This window comes from Drosophila rhopaloa, unplaced genomic scaffold, assembly GCF_018152115.1.
Source record: "Drosophila rhopaloa isolate 14029-0021.01 unplaced genomic scaffold, ASM1815211v1 contig_203, whole genome shotgun sequence".
NCBI classification, from domain to species: Eukaryota; Metazoa; Arthropoda; class Insecta; order Diptera; family Drosophilidae; genus Drosophila; species Drosophila rhopaloa.
In genome coordinates, this window is record NW_025335088.1 from 3,799,580 (window position 1) to 3,816,441 (window position 16,862).

General features: G+C 34.5%; 1 protein-coding gene across 3 annotated transcripts; it reads right to left on the reverse strand.

Moving 5' to 3' along the window:
• Positions 1-589: 589 nt before the first annotated feature.
• On the reverse strand, positions 590-7,793 carry LOC108052471 (forkhead box protein J1-A). 3 transcript variants are annotated; one of them, XM_017134855.2, is made up of 6 exons: positions 7,652-7,793; positions 1,804-2,141; positions 1,548-1,731; positions 1,099-1,485; positions 931-1,032; positions 590-875 (listed from the first exon to the last, which is right to left on the reverse strand). In XM_017134855.2, the coding sequence occupies exons 2-6, from the start codon at positions 2,136-2,138 to the stop codon at positions 618-620; spliced, it is 1,266 nt and encodes a 421-aa protein (XP_016990344.1). In that variant the 5' UTR covers positions 2,139-2,141; positions 7,652-7,793; the 3' UTR covers positions 590-617. The 3 variants fall into 3 exon arrangements, with proteins under 3 accessions (XP_016990344.1, XP_016990343.1, XP_016990342.1); XM_017134854.1 differs by having other exon boundaries at positions 590-872; positions 931-1,485; positions 7,652-7,792; XM_017134853.2 differs by having other exon boundaries at positions 931-1,485; positions 7,652-7,792.
• Between the last annotated feature and the right edge of the window lie 9,069 nt (positions 7,794-16,862).

Below are 16,862 nucleotides of genomic sequence, written 5' to 3' on the forward strand. Positions count from 1 at the left end.
CTCATTAAACGCTTAAGCCTGGCTAGCGTCTACATTTCCGCCTTTCATGGCCAGTGGTACCAATGTCTTGGGGTAGATGGCGCAATACAATAGGCAAACAGAAAGAGCTACCACTTCTATAAATTCAATTTAATAAAATATAAAGGAAAATACCTTATTGTAAGCAGATTCGTTAATGCTATGTACAAATTATAAGACATATATGTCCTGTGGATGCCCTTGCTTAGTGCTTGCCATTTATTATAAACCATCTATTATTGCAAAGCATTAACCAAAACCACAGGATCCACAAAAGCATCAAATTATATTCGTATGGAAAACCAAAAAATATGCTTATACATTGTTGTGTTAATAAAGTGGTCTTTACCCTAAAATTTGTGTTTCTCACGTTATTTTGCTGTTCGGCAAAATCTAGAACAGAGTATATAATTGTAAGCCATATCGTTGTTAATATCCGAGAAAATGTTTACTTACTTGCTGTACAAGTGTATTTAATTATAAAAAGTTAATCTTCATTACCTTCATGTATTCTAAAAATATGGCGCAACTGAATTCTTATCTGATTTCTGAAAAAATATTCCAGGCAATATTATTGTGCGAAAAATGTATTCAAATTTTTAATAGCGTGTAATACAAACATCAAGAAGGTTATCTAATAAATCATCATTTCGAAACTGATATTGATCATCAATGTTTTCCACTAGTGGTCGGAAGTTAGTGTAATCATAATTAATTGTTATGTTGCATGGATGACAAGGACCCGATATATCAGATGTTATAATTTGGTCTTCTAATGTACATGCCAGCACAGGTGTCATATCGGAATATATATTTATATTATCGAATGCACTAAAATCGTCATCTCCGGAAATCTGCTGTAATTTATATAGTTTAAGTTAACAAAATTCGTATAATATATTAGCATCTTACCGTGTTGGTACTGTCCAACTTGTGGGATATGAAACAGTTTAAGTTTTGAGGCTCCGTTATTAAATCTCCAGCGCTAAATTTAATTTTTTCAAGCTCATACTTCTTTTGGAAAATGTCCTCGTTAATTGTGGTTCGTAACGGACAATTTTCAAATTGAATTCCATTTACCTCAGCGATAGAATCCTCAAAATTAACTTTTGTTGGAGTTGACGATAATTTTTTTAAGTGATTTGCTACTGATATTTCTGAGAAGTTATTTGCCCTAGCCATCTTAGCTAATCGTGAATAGTATGGTTGAGATAATTTCACATGCTCTTTTTCTGATAACGGCTCACCTTTTGTTACACTTGGTTGGGCATTATTTTGTGTTGTGAGTGAATAATGGTATTTAGCAGTCTGATTTAGTTTTGCATGACTTAGTTTTCTATTACGAATGCGTTTTCTTTCACACTTTTTTGGGTCAACCCCCAACTCCCAGTAACCGCCTTTGCCTTTTTCTTCTCTTTTTCGGTTGCGAAAGCAGTGGTGTAGTGATAAATTATGCCTTATGGAATTCTTTATAAAAAATGCATAATAATTATACAAATTTAAGGAATACAAATTTTTAAAGTACTTACATTCCATTTCTTTCGTACTCTGAAGAATGCAAATTTTGCCTCTATCCATGCGCATATTTGTTGTAAAGTTATGCGACCATTTTTAAGCATAGCCATCCCAATTATATGTGAATAGTTAAAAGGCGGTTTCTCAGTCACATCAGTTTCATACTTAGTTGCCAATTTTTCATATTCTGTTAAATCCCTATAAAGCATTTTGAATAACATATATTTGCGTTATACCATTATAGAGTGGAAAAATTGATATTTTAATTACCTTTTAACTTTGTTAACAAATATTTCAAAGCGTTCCGATGGAGTTGGTCGCTTTGCTATTGTTCTTTGTGCTTTAGACTCAAGAAATATTTTAGATTTTTTAACAGTATTCTCACTTCTTGTACAAATCAGTTGGACTTGGTTTCGTCGGATATTAGAGTTGTGAGGTACGGATTTTATATTACAACTTTCCTTTGTATTAGAATCTATCGTTTTTGGCCAAGCAACATTTTGATTTCGCAGAAGCCAGTTGAGGTTGGTTAGCTCTCGCTCTTCGTCGGAGTCCTCTGCTTCCCGAAGGGAAGGGTAGTCTTCTCTATTCGGAAGGTCTGTCATGACCTATTTTCGTTAAAAATAATAAAAATATTGTGTGATTTGATATTAACATATCTTAATAATATTGAGATCTTGGAAACCATAAATATTACGAGTTTTAATTTAAGAAAAAATGGGAGCTATAGGATATAGACGTCCGATCGGCACGTGCTTTTACCCAAATCAAGATATGCATAAAAAAATACGATTTGGAAAGATCATGTCAATAGCTTTTACACTGCGCGAAATATCATCAATTCTTGCAAGGTATATTGTACCTATGGGAGCTATAGGATATAGACGTCCGATTTTCAAACTTCATCTGCGTACACGTGCTTAAACTGAGCTCGCAAACGGTATTGAAACAGAATTATAATACCCTTAGCAAGGGTATAAAAAGAGATTGGTTTACAGAATGAAAAACCCTTGGTAAAATCGGTATATATAAGATTAGTCTGCATTTTATTTTTAAGTCCTTTAGTATAATATATGAAAGTACTTTACGGATTACAGACAATTTAGAAAATCCTCTTTAATTTTTAACATCCGACTTGCCTCCCTTTTTATGGAGTGGAATAATAAAAAATCTTTTCAGAAAGATGGGAAAACTATGGTGTAAAGAACCTAATAGTACAAACTTACGCACACATACAGGGCTTTTACCGGAAAAAATACAATTTGTTCTATTTAAGTATTTTTGAAGAACGTGGCAATTATATCTGCAATTTTAGAATCAGTAGGCACAATAATTGAGTTTAATCTGACTGTTACCCTGGCATTCACAAAATTATAAAACTGCTTAGGATCATTTTTAAATTCGGCTATACATGGATTCAAATACATAGAATAGCAATGACTGTTATGAACAATCTGATCGAGCCATGTATTATCTCTGACGTAAAACAGCTTAGTTAACAGTAATGACCATATAAGTATTAAAGTTGCTTGACAAATGTCTGAGTCGGATATTTCCGGTTTCAGCCAAGTTTCAGTAAAAGTTTAAACATGCTCATTAAAGGCAGGGGAGCTAGCATAAAGCTTCATATTTATTAGGTCCTCTAACATTTTGCTAGGCTTAGAATATATAAGTGTTCATAATATAATATATCAAGTTTAAGGCCGATTATGGAATCTCTGTCTCTTGGGAACGAATTATTTTATTATTAGTTCATTATCAGATCAAGAACTTTTACTATTTAAAACATAAAAAGCGTCTTGGGGAACAGATATTTTGAATGAGGATAATATACGAGTGATTTAAAATTTAAATTGTCCAACTGTAATATTCTGAGGTGGCTATTTTTCTTGAACACATTTCATAACATCATCAATTATGTCTTCTGGAGTAAATCGAGAAATAGAATTGAACTATTACCGGAAAATGAAAAAAAATACAATAAATAAAGATTTTTTTAAAAATTTATTTATAAAGTTTATTTTTACCCCGACCGAATTTTAAATATTTATTTATAAATAAGCAACCTGAAGTTTTACACATTTTTGTAACCGCTAAGGTAAAAATTGAGACTTTGGATATAATAAATATACATTTGTATATAAATAAATATTGGATATAAAATATATAATTTATTAAGCCATTAAGAAGCAGAGTCCATTAATAAAGAGAAATTATTAACCAATATTTTTAGTTTATAAAATATGTCAATAGGTCTTGTATATGAAACTAAAATGCATCTCCACAAAAATACAAGAAAACACACTCAAAGGAATCAAGTTTAATTCTTACAAATAATGTTTTTATTTAGATACATTTTACAGCTGGTCTAAAAAAGTATCAATATTTATATTAATCTTTTTTGGTTCTTGAACTTCTTCAAAGTTATTTTCAATTAAATGAAAAAAGTCATAAAATTGTATCAAAAAGTCATTATGATCTGGAATTAATCCTTTTCCTAGATCCGCCTCTTGAAAAGACCTAAAATGTCTGTCCCTAAAATATTTGTTTTCCGCTAACAAAACCTTGTGGATAATAAGGCATTGATTTTCAAATTTAAAATTTATTGCAAGGTACTACAAGGTATCATTCATTTTACCGACTCTAATCAAACGAACTTCACGTAACAAAAAAGTGTAGAGTCGGGAACAGAACAACACCAATTTGAATTGTGAGTTGAGACGATACAAAAGAAATCATTGGAATTGTTGTTGGCTTGGCTCGCTTCTCTTCTGTTACCGACTGCGCTACAAAGAACAATGGGAATATGTCAAAACTAGCACTAAAATACTTAATCAGTTAATATCTATTAACACTATCCTTTCCGAATCGCACCATTACATTATGAAGCATATTTGCATATTTAAAAACTGGATTCATACATTTGAGAGAGTTAAAGAATGGTGTTTGCCCTGCAGTTAGGCAGATAGCGCTTCCTAAAATTGATTTATTTTAAATTGGTTAGCTGAGTAAGGTATGTCATATAGCGTTTCACCTTGTATTATTTAGAAAACAAAAAACTCCTCTTTTAAAATTATTCCTCCTGAATCCCTTCTCCCGCAAGCATTAAATCCTGGACTTTGGCCAGAAGGCTCCAAAATAATAGTTCACAAATTCTACAAATCACAATATTTATTTTCTTTAAATACGTGAGAACCCCTCTCGACGAGGTGGAGGTCTCCTTTTTGCAGTAAAATCAGAATTATCTTTCCGTGCATTGACCATTTGGACCCCGACGATGTGACGTCTTATTGAATGCAACCTTTTTGTAACCGATTCCAAAACTCCGATTTGCAGAACCCTGCCACCATCAGGAATATCTCCTCCTCATCCGCTGATGATTTTGACCACCCAATTATATTGGGTGACTTAAATACCATACAATTATCTTGGTCAGCATGTGTCGATTTTACTGCATGTACGAATAATAACGATTTCGTGTTCGTATTGATTAATTGGCTAAATAATTCCATATCCAAGCAGCACTCAATTCATAGATCTTATTATTGTATCAGACTTTTCTCAAGACATTATACATCGCGCCACTCCGCTTTCCCTTCCAGGGGACCGTTATCATCCAACTTCATAAATTTCCAGGTATTATATGTTTCTAATACTCTTACGACACCTTTGCTACGTCGAATGTTTGACTCGGTTGATAACTCGCGAACAACAGCTTCCTTATCCAAAGATATCTGGATCTTTATCTAAAATTTCGCATTCTTTAGCTTATGAAACCTCTATCACCCCTCCGTGGTCATTTATAAAACTGTTAATACTGTATAAGAAGTTTGTATAGTTTTTCAAATCCAAATATTATCTGCAAAATTCAAAGTGATTTTATAATGATATTATCTCTAGTAACGGTGCAAAAACGAATCTCACAGCAATCCTTTGTTAACTCAAAACGCAAATACAATATGTTTTCGCCATCCCGTCAATGCAGACTTTTTAAATTCACCTATTCACCTTATTTAACTCATCTTAATTTCGATATACTCTTGGGTAATTTTAACGGCTGAGACACACTGACATTATATTTATTCCTCTAGTGTCATTTTCTTCAGACTCTAGATGCGATCTAAGGCACTGCCCAAACCACTTGCTTGTTTGTTAACTATGCTTTTTCAGTGAATAATAATAGTATACCACAAGATGGTTTCCTTGGATTATCCCAGTATTTCTGAAGTGAATGGTTCCGTCCCTCCAAACCAGATTCAAAATGACCAATACAATAGTATAAATTAACAAGAAAGGAAACTATCTTTGGGCGGAGACGAAGTGGATATACCCTTGCAGAATATTCTGAAAATGATATTCTCCAAAATCGGATCGGTTGGCCAAAAATAAAATCTATAAAAAATCCCAACTTCCTAACTTTAAAAACACCAATCGTTCAGTTATATGGCAGCTATAGAATATAGTGGGCCGATCCCGGACGTTCCGACTTATATACTGCGTGCAGAGGAACGAAGGGTGTGTGCAAAGTTTCAATTCGTTATATTTAAAACTGAGAGACTAGTTCGCGTAGAAACAGACAGACGGACAGATGGACATGCTTATATCAACTCAGGACGCGATCCTGATCAAGAATATATATAGTTTATAGGGTCGGAGATGTCTCCTTTACTGCGTTGCAAGCTTTTGACCAAAATTATAATACCCTCTGCAAGGGTGATCAAGGTATGCATAAAAAAACGATTTGGAAATATTCATGTCAAGGGTGATCAAGGTATGCATAAAAAAACGATTTGGTAATATTCATGTCAATAGCTTATACACTGCGCGAAATATTCTGAAAAACATCAAATTTGGACCGATATCACCCTATTGTTCCTATGGGAGCTATAGGATATAGACGTCCGATCGACACGCGCTTTTGGAAAGATTCATGACAATAGCTTTTACACTGTGCGAAATATCTTCAATTCTTGCAAGGTATATCCTATTGTTCCTATGGGAGCTCTAGGATATAGACGCTTTTCAAACTTGATCTGTGTACACATGTTTTAGGACGACTGTAGAAGTTTCAGAGCGCTTGCTTTTAAGCTGGGCTCGCAAACGGTATCCAAATAGCGTTAAACTGAAAGACTAAATTGAATAGAAAGCGAATTTCTAAGCTAGTTAAAAATTACTTTATCCTGAAAAATAAAATTTTTTCATTTTTTTTTGTTTTTGTTTTTTGATTTTCTTATGGGAGCTATATGATATAGATGTCCGATTTTAATTTAATTAAAACAGTAATTTTTTCCCGATTGTTTCTATGGGAGCCTTATGATATAGTCGTCCGATCCGATATACTCCCTGCAATAGAAAGACAGCTTTTGGGAAACTTTTGAGCAGATCGCTTTAAAACTGAGGGACATATTATCTTCATACCCTTGAATAGGTTTCAGCTTTGTTCAACGTAGTGATGGATATATTTAGGTCACTAAAACGTAAATATATTCTTAATCCGCATCACCGGATAAATCTTCTTGTCCGTCCGTTTCTAGACAAACAGGTTTATCAGTTTTGAGGCTATTTGGATAAAACTTTTTCCAATTGGAAAAATACATATATAAATTAATAAATATACATAAATAATATAAATAAATAAATTTATTGACTTTTTAAACAGCCATTAAATGAATAATTCGCAAATTAATAAAAAACTGTAGGAAAATCGAAATATCCTTTTTGATGTCTAGCATATACCCGTAAAACTCCAGATAAAAATGTAAAATTTGTACATAGAACACGACGACACACATTTTCGACACCTGCCCAAAAATAATATGTATTATAAAGTAGTGTATGAATTATCAACCTTTAAACTTATGAAATAGTCGAGCTTATTAAATAATTTTAATTACTAATATTGGCTCTGGAAAAGTGTTATGCAAGTAGAATACTATTAAGCTCATGGTTCTGGGTCAATTAAACGCCATCTTGAAAGAACTCATTTATCAGAACCGAAAGCATTTTCATTTGTGACTCACTAACTTTTACTATTTTATTAAAACACTTATTAAAACTATTCACTCCTATTTATACTTATCTGCTAGTCGATTTCAACGAATTTTATGTGTTATATTACTTTTAATTTCGACAGAAATCACTTTTATATTTAACTCCTTCGGACCAACTGCTTGAAGTGTACTGCACGGCTACTCTCTGCTGTTGCACCTGTGTCTCTGGTCTATAAGCAACCCTCATTTTTTACAATACCAAATAGTTGTAGGAGGTTAGGCTAGTTCTCTCGGCCTTATAGGGTCGAAGTGGACGCTGCTCATGTGGTCGAACGTTACCACCTGAGCCGTGTCCACGTCGAACTCGCTTTCGTTCTTAATTTGCTCGGCAGCAAATCCCGAGCCGACTATTTCCGACGAAATAACGTCCACAAATTTCGGAAAAGGTCACTGCAACAACCCTATTAAAGCAGACATTTAATTACCTTCAAGCTGGCCACATACAAAAACTATGTATATCCACCACTTTTTTGTCAAATTTCTCAATAATTTACATTTATATCATTATTACAATCTTGAATTGTAAATGTGACCATAATGTTATGTAAGTGTAAATCATAGGTTTAGTATTCAAATTAAATTTTATAAACTTTTTAACAGTCGAGTATTGCAGCAAATCTGATGTGATGGTATGATCGAAGCGAGTGATATTCCAAAAGAAAGGTATCTTGTTTAAGAGGTGTGCATAACAAGACAAAAGGAAAATCAATTGATTCAGGAAAAATAGCGAAGATAGTGAAAGTGAAACTTTAGATAATGAGTGCTCATGGAGACGGTTTTTTATACCCTTGCAGAGGGTATTATAATTTTGGTCAAAAGTGTGCAACGCAGTGAAGGAGACCTCTCCGACCCTATAAAGTATATATATTCTTGATCAGGATCACCTCCTTGGTTGATATAAGCATTTCCGTCTGTCCGTCTGTCTGTTTCTACGCAAACTAGTCTCTCAGTTTTAAAGATATCGAATTGAAACTTTGCACACACCCTTCTTTCCTTTGCACGCAGTATATATGTCGGAACGGCCGGGATCGGCCGACTATATCCTATAGCTGCCATATAACTGATTGATCGGAAATGCCATAACTTTGGTGTTTGTTAAGTTAGGAAGTTGGGATTTTCTATGGGTTTTATTTTTGGCCAATCAATCCGACCTACCGAATGTCATAAGGATCGGCCGAGTATATCCTATAGCTGCCATATAACTGAACAATCAGAAATGCCATAACTTAAAGTTAGGAAGTTGGGATTTGTTTTGAGTATTAAGAATGCATCATATGAATAATTTTGGAGAATATAATTTACAGAGTATTCTGCAAGGGTATATCAACTTCGGCTACGCCCGAAGCTAGCTTTCCTTTCTTGTTTAGAATGGTTTATAAACGAACGACTTTTTGAAAGGATGAGTTAATTTTTATTAATTTAATTTTTTCTTTGCTAAAATCATAACTTTTGAGTCAAACGAGACAATGAGCATTGCAAAAAATTCTGTATATGAAAAATACAAAAATAGAACTACAAAAGTTAAAAGTTAAAAAATTATTATTATTTTGTTACTGTAATTTGGTATAACCTTGCATCGGGTTTTGTTAATATCAGTCAAAATTTTGAAATGCATAGAAGGGCACACTTCCGACTAGTCAAAACTTATTTTTTGTTGCATGTATTATTTAACACGGAATGAGACAGATTGGCCTATTATATCATGTAGCTGTCATAGGAAAAATCGGGAAAAAATGGAAATTATAATTAAACTTAGTTGTTTTTTAACATATATCCATATATTCCAAGATGTAGTCATTTTTAACGATTTCAGAATTAAGGATCGAAAAATGCATTGGTTTTAGTCATCAAAATCGAAACATTGAATATTGAATTTTTATAACAGCTCGAGGATATAAAAACTTCGGTTTGCCGATATTTACTTCCTTTCTAATTTCATCTTTTTTTACTTAATTATTACAATTTGAAGAAGAAGTTTTATATAATATACTCATCATATCCGAACTATAATAATTTGATTTTAACTCTTCTTGTGATTTTGCATACCGCAGAGTAGAAATAAGGATATCGGAAGAAGTTGTTGGCTATGAAAAAAAGTTAATAAATAACATTTTTAATGAAACAAATTAAATTTTTTCCATATTTCTGAGAATTATTTTATATAGTTATATTTATAGTTTTATATAACTATAACATTTATAGTTTATATAACTATAACATTTATAGTTTATATAACTATAACACTTATAGTTTTATATAACATAACATTAAAAACAACTGCTAATGCTAATAATATTTTTTTTAATAGGCATATTTTTTTTAATTTTAACTATAACCCGTTACTCGTAAAGTTATAAAAATCCATTGTGTTCGTTGGAAAAATGCGTTTCCGCGCGCCAACATTTTGAAATAAACTTGCGCTGCGCAAGAAAGCCTTGAATCTTCATGCCTAATCCCAAATCTCTAGCTCTTATCGTTTCCGAGATATCGAAGGGTATATTTTATTCGTTGGAAAATATGTAACAGGTAGAAGGGAGCGTTTCCGACGCTATTCTTGATCAGGATCAATAGCCGATTAAGGCATGTCCGTATAAACGTAGAGATCTGCAAATCACTGCAAATACAGGAGGCTCACTCTTAAAGAATACAATAAGGCCTTCCTGACAGAGCACACGTCCTCGTGTGTTGTCGTCCAAGCGATATCCTTGAATTAATTTCTTTATGTTCGTTTTTATCGTATGTGATATTAAAGTATAATTGTCTCAAGGTAATAATACTTCATTCATTTTAAACAGATTTTTAAATATTGGGTGAAGCTAAGTTTAATTATTTATTTCACATCTAATGAACCGTGCAAATTCAGTTCCATTAAGGTGTGTTGCGGAAGGTCGTCCATTGCAGACAGCCTAGAGGTCCATTGGAAGACTAGTCGCAAAGATCCATTTATTTGGTTAGTACGCTTTTATCCACACCATGTCGTTTTTGTCACTTCACAAATTGATGATGACAGCTTGGTCTATTTTAGAATTATGGCGTATAGGATATAGGATAAGTCTTGATGATTCGTCCCCATGGTCAACTCAAAGCCGAAAGGGTATCTTCCTTAGCCAAAACCAGTAATCCTTCCCTCTCGTTTAGTGCTGCAGTTTCCACTTATGTAGAGCCTGAAGCTCCTGTAAGTATTCAGCTGCCCATTCGTTTTAGGACACGTGTTTCACTCTTGTCACCAACTAGACCCCAATAACGAAATGTCTTGGGGTCAGCGCTGGTGTATCCATGAGAGCGTTTGAGAATTCCCTTAAATTCTGCTATGAGTATATTTAGCTCCCCTAATGTTAGCGATGCTGTTGCCGTGGTCATGACAAGTTATATTTTTGGGGATTTCACCCAGCTTCCCATAGGCCTCCAAATAATGGTGCTCGTAGTGGGATGAATTTAAATTCAAAAAAATATAATTTTCTTATTCTTCTAAGGTGTTAGTTTGACACCTTCCGTAGCGGAACTGCCTTTGTGGAAAACAGCTAAATGCGATGATTAATGCCTTCTCTACCCTCTTTCCTCTTTACGATTTTGTAATTTATCCACAGGGGTTACAATAGTCTAGAGTGACTCTAGTATATCTTATACGGCTGCGAATGATGTTCTACGCCATGGTTTTATCTTTGAGAATCCAAAATTGTAGCAGCGTAATGTATATTTTCTCCGTGAAAATCCAGAAGAAAGCATTCTTACAATTGGTTCGTTTTACGGAAGTAATACTTAACGCTTTGAATTGTACAGAAGTAAAGATTTTTCTAGTCTCCTTCTGTTTCTGACTAGTTCAATTTCTCCAATTATGGAAGATAACGATGAGATGTTGCTTCCTTAGTCTACCGTCTGGTAACGCTTGGGAAATTCGAGATCAATTGAAAATTTTGCTTGTAATTCTCCAGCTGTTAGCGTTGGTGTTGGGGTTGGCGTCCTGTTGTTGCAGCTTGTGATATAAATTGATGTGTTTGCATAGTATATTTCCACCCCTATCGTGTTCGACACAACAGTTTTGATATATAGTTTTGTTTCTGCAGGAAAATATGACTAGTAATCTTTGTTGTGCTACTATCGGGGTTTAGCACACAGTGGTGGGATATAAAATAATGATCCCTCGTATTCTGTCATAAAGTCTAAAAACCCTTTCCAAAAGCTTCCATGAAGTTTTCTTTCTTGAGTTTTATACGACTTGTCACTCTTTCCGCTTGTTTTTATGAACCATTTTCCTATCAGAAACCATGCTTAACAAGAAAGGAAAGCTAACTTCGGGCGGAGCCGAAGTTGTACACCCTTGCCGAATATTCTGTAAATTATATTCTCCAAAATAAATCATATGATGCATTCTTAATACTCTCACAAAATCCCAACTTCCTAACTTTAAGTTATGGCATTTCTGATTGTTCAGTTATATGGCAGCTATAGGATATAGTCGCCCAATCCCGGCCGTTCCGACTTATATACTGCGTGCAAAGGAACGAAAGGTGTGTGCAAAGTTTCAATTCGATATCTTTAAAACTGAGAGACTAGTTTGCGTAGAAACAGACAGACGGACATGCTTATATCAACTCAGGACGCGATCCTGATCAAGAAGATATATACTTTATAGGGTCGGAGATGTCTCATTCACTGCGTTGCACACTTTTGACCAAAATTATAATACCCTCTGCAAGGGTATAAAAATTGATAATTTTATCCATTTTTCAAAAAACTTCGGGATGTTTTTTTATTAGCTGCACATCAGTGCTGATTGTGATAAATGCACTTGGCCATGAGTGTCTTCTGCACTTAATTATACTTCCGTTCGGCTTTTATATAGTAGCCTTTCTAAATTGCGTTGTCAAACTCTTCATAAATTCTCAAATGGACCTCTTGTATTTATGTTCAAAAAGAATTCTTTAAGTGTTGCCATATTTGTCTCAAGATATGAAGGCCTTTGCTTTCTGTCCGATTTATTCATTTTAATATTTACTTTGCAGAAACTCCAACAAAATTGGTCAAATAAACTTAACAGTCTTACATTGGAGCAATGTTTATTCAACACAGGGGTTTTTCCAAACTGCCGACGATAATGTATCGGAATCCAAATGGTTGTCCAATTTGGTCGCCTTGCTGACTAGTTTTTTTACTTTCCGAGTTGATTGGTCTCAAGTTCAAATGTCCTGGTTGGTTGACGCAACTAGCACTAGTCCTTAACGCAAGGCGAAAGCCTCTTATGATTGCGGTGGTAAATGATTTTATTGAAAACACTCTTTCGCATTTATTGGTACAACAATGCTTAGGTTAACAGAAAAGGAAAACAGAGAAAGAGAACTTATTAATATTCTGCAAAATAGGAAAGTGGTAAATTTGTAAATGTATCTTGGTGGCATCTTATGTTTATTGTGCCGCCACATTGATGTTTTGAAAGAATGACTGTTTGGCTGCTTGCCTATCCTGGCCTGAAGTGTTGTATTTTTATTTTTATTTTTTATTTATTTTTCAACTCTGAGCTTGACTAGCTTCGGTAAAGCAGTATAACGCTAGGAGGAAAAATTGTTCAATGGAAATGAAAAATCCCTTTGAAGAAAATTTTTAAAAGTGTATTCTTATATATTCGTCAGTAAATTAGATATAAGACAATTTGTATGTTAAGAGTGCAATCGCCACGACTTTTTTACCTCGGTTTTTTTATTATCAGAAGTCTTTGTTTCTTTGTTTAAGTTTTTCGTTTACACAGGCGTTGTTATTGCCGAATACGGAAATTTTAAAACGTGTATTAATTTAGTCGAATTTTGTATTATGAAAATGCGACCATGTATAATCCGGAGGATTCTACCAGGTCCCTTCAAACTCGTTGCCAAGCTTTACTTGCGGGTGTTCCTGACAACCATTACCATTTACAAGCCCTACTGCTGCTCCAAAAGTACTTATTGGTAATGTTAATTATGATTACGAAAATTAACTTTCCTCTTCCCTCCTAACGTTCAATTTTGCAGACCAAGTGTGCATCAAGAACAGGGAAACTGGAATGTTCCGGAATTATGATATATATTTATGAATTATGTTGCTTAGGTTATGCTTATGCTGTCAATTAAACTGTTTAACTCGTAGTCCCGGTATTCGGCTGCTAAAATGGACCTGAGCGCGATTGTAGGGCCTATTGGAGATCCGATCAGAGCCGTCCTAAGGCTTCTTGGTGTCCCAGGAAAATAAAAGGCGGGAGGCCAATGACCAGAAAGGGTTTTAACGTACTGCCACGGCACAGGAACGGCCTGGTGTCAATATTGTTGCCACTTCCAAATATTTTTTTTGAATGGACTCACTGGCGAAGATTGCCGTCGAGTGTGGGCTCCCGTCCAGTCCAGCTGGAGAGCCGGCTGGTGGCTGCACGTTTCGGGTTGATGGACCAAAGAAATATGGCGATTTAACAGCTAGCCAAATAAAAGTCAACCAGCATTTAACACGCACCGTTGAAAAAACGAGGGCCGAATACGGTCTTTTCGTCCTAAAAGCTGCGAATTGATGCGACCACCCTGATACCCTCTCTACAGCATTACTCTGGGGTGAGTGTACTGGCGTTTTGATGAGACGAAGCTATCTATTATCTCATCGAACATCTTTGAGGTGAACTTTTCCAAATGAACCATTTCTATATTCAACACCGAACTTATGGAACACCTCATAAAAATCAACCACGTTCGACTCATTCGTGTCCTTCATGGCCTTTAGGCCATGTTTTGTGGAATTGTTTTCGATGGGAATGTAAGCATTGAAAAATAATACCATGACCTTATTTCGCCCTAGGATACTTTCCCAAAAAGTCAATATAGAGTTTCTGGAAAGGCCCTTCCGTCTCTACCATTTTCCCGATGGCGACTCGAATCCGAAAGTTTGGCGCTTGCACTCCTTGGGAGTGGAAGATTTACTTTTCTCTTCTTAGTTACCGTTAAATTTTGCAGACCCTGTCTGGTCAAAGAGCGTACCTAATGGAACTGGAAGGTGCGGAATTATAAAATAATCAGGTGATTCTCTAGAATCAGTCACCGCACAGGAACGTTCTGGTGGCAATCTTGTTGCCTTAGGACTTTTTTGGGGTACGGACTCCCTTCTAATCTGGTAGAGCAGGTCAGAGTGTGGTGAGTTTTTACAACCAAAGGCTGAGCAAACCTTAGTTTTTAATAGTTTGAAATTTGTATCATCCATATAAACCTTAATTCTAAAATTCATTTGTGCCTGTACATTTATTGTATTGAGTCTTCTAGTTTGGGTTAGGGCAATGTACAATTTATTTTACAATTCCTTTGATTAAAGAATGATTCGGCGGTTCCCCGAATTGGTAGCTTCAGGCACAGCAATTATTCTTTTTGTCGGAATAATGCTTGCTTGGATCAAATGGTCCGGCTGGATCTTCATTAGTATTTGTTATAAAGATCCTACTACTTTGGTCATCGATGAAATTGTAGAAGTATTTATAGTGGTAAGAAATATGACTGCGTTCTGGACTTAAAATACTATAAGTAGCATAGCGTTCTCATACAGGTTAGCATACATAACATAACATACAGTAATGCATGGATTTATTATAAGCAATAGTCAACAAATTTATATGGTTTGGCATAGTCTTAAAATTAGTCCTACCATATCGTATACATTAACGGTGACATTTTGACTTCATAAGGCATATTCTAACGTCATCAGCATACATACATAAGTATTTAATAAATAAAGTAAATAGAAATGGGCTAAGATGGCTCCATTGTTTCTCTTAGAAAGACAATTTTCAAAAAGACTCTTTATGTCCCAAGTTACTTTAGAGAACTCCTTCTCCGATCCCAGCAGATCTTTCCGCTCTCCACTATCCATGAAGATAAAGGATAAACTGATAAACTTTTTTCACAGTTTTTCTTTTGGAATGCATTTACTTTCATTACCATTCTTTCCTGTCCCGGATCAAGGCCACCACTTTACTGCCCATCATTCGGTCGTTCGAGACGGATTTCCTCCTCAACTGACTTTCTATACGATTTCTGTGTGTAACCAAATTTTTATTTTAGTCAGACAAAACGGAAGTTAATAATAGCGAAATTTTCCATACCTTTCCATTTTTTAATTAAATTTCAAATTTTGTATTTAACTATTTTTCTTAGTCGGCACTCTCTGTTTCTCGGCTTCCTCATGATTTTCATTTCCCAAGCTTTTATAGTTATAAGTTCTTCTACTTCTACTCATAAGGTCTTGTAATTAGTATATCACTATAATACTTTTTAATTATAACTTCTTTCATTTTGGTTTTTTAACCTCTAGTATGCCTCTGGTGTCTTGTAGTATGCATATATCACTGTAGCGGGTACTTACCCGATATATACCGCTTAAAAAACAGAGCGATACACCTTTTTTTCTACAGTGTAATTACATATATACAAATCCATAAGCTCAAGTGGACCAAAAAGGATCACTTGAGTATGACTTGGTCGAGAATATGAATTGCTAGTGCTAGCATATTTCCTGGCCTGACTGTAAATACATTTGATACATACAAATTAAATTCTTCTTTGCGAATATTTAAAAAATAAATATATTTATTTTATATTTTACTTTTTCCCTATTACAATATTTCCAATAGGTCAAACTTTTGTATTCACTGCTCTTCACTTATTTATTTGAGGTGAACTTTACTATTCGAAAGCAAAAATGGACTGCCCTGCTCGAGTTTAATAATTAAATCTCGGCTTAAGAGAATTTTCTCCGAAAATTGATCATGAGAATGAATTAAGACATAAAATAGGATGATGATAATTGTCAATTAAATTTGAAATTAAAATTCTGCCGGAAATTGGACTCTAGTGACTTCACCGCAACAGCTCGCTAATTGCAAAACACATTGTAAAACCGCTTAACATTAATAAAAATCTCAAAACATATACATATATAAAATAATACAGTCCACTTTATTTATAAACATAACAAATTTTGATATGTTCGAGTAGCCGGATTCCCGCGTTTTGTTTCGAGTTTCTTTGTGAATAATGACCAGTCGAATATTTTGCTATCAACAACAGTGGAACGTCTATTTGAGGGACAAAACCAACTTCTGGAAAAAATTCATAATTCATCGGGAGCAGCTAATTTAAGGTTTGAGAAAATTCGCATTCCCACATTTTCTGGAAAAGACGAGGATGGGAGCCAGTTAAGTGATTTGTTCTTAAGCTCAATAACGAGAAACTTTCCAAGTGTCAAAAATTTCATTATTTAAAATCTTATTTAGATTGGGAA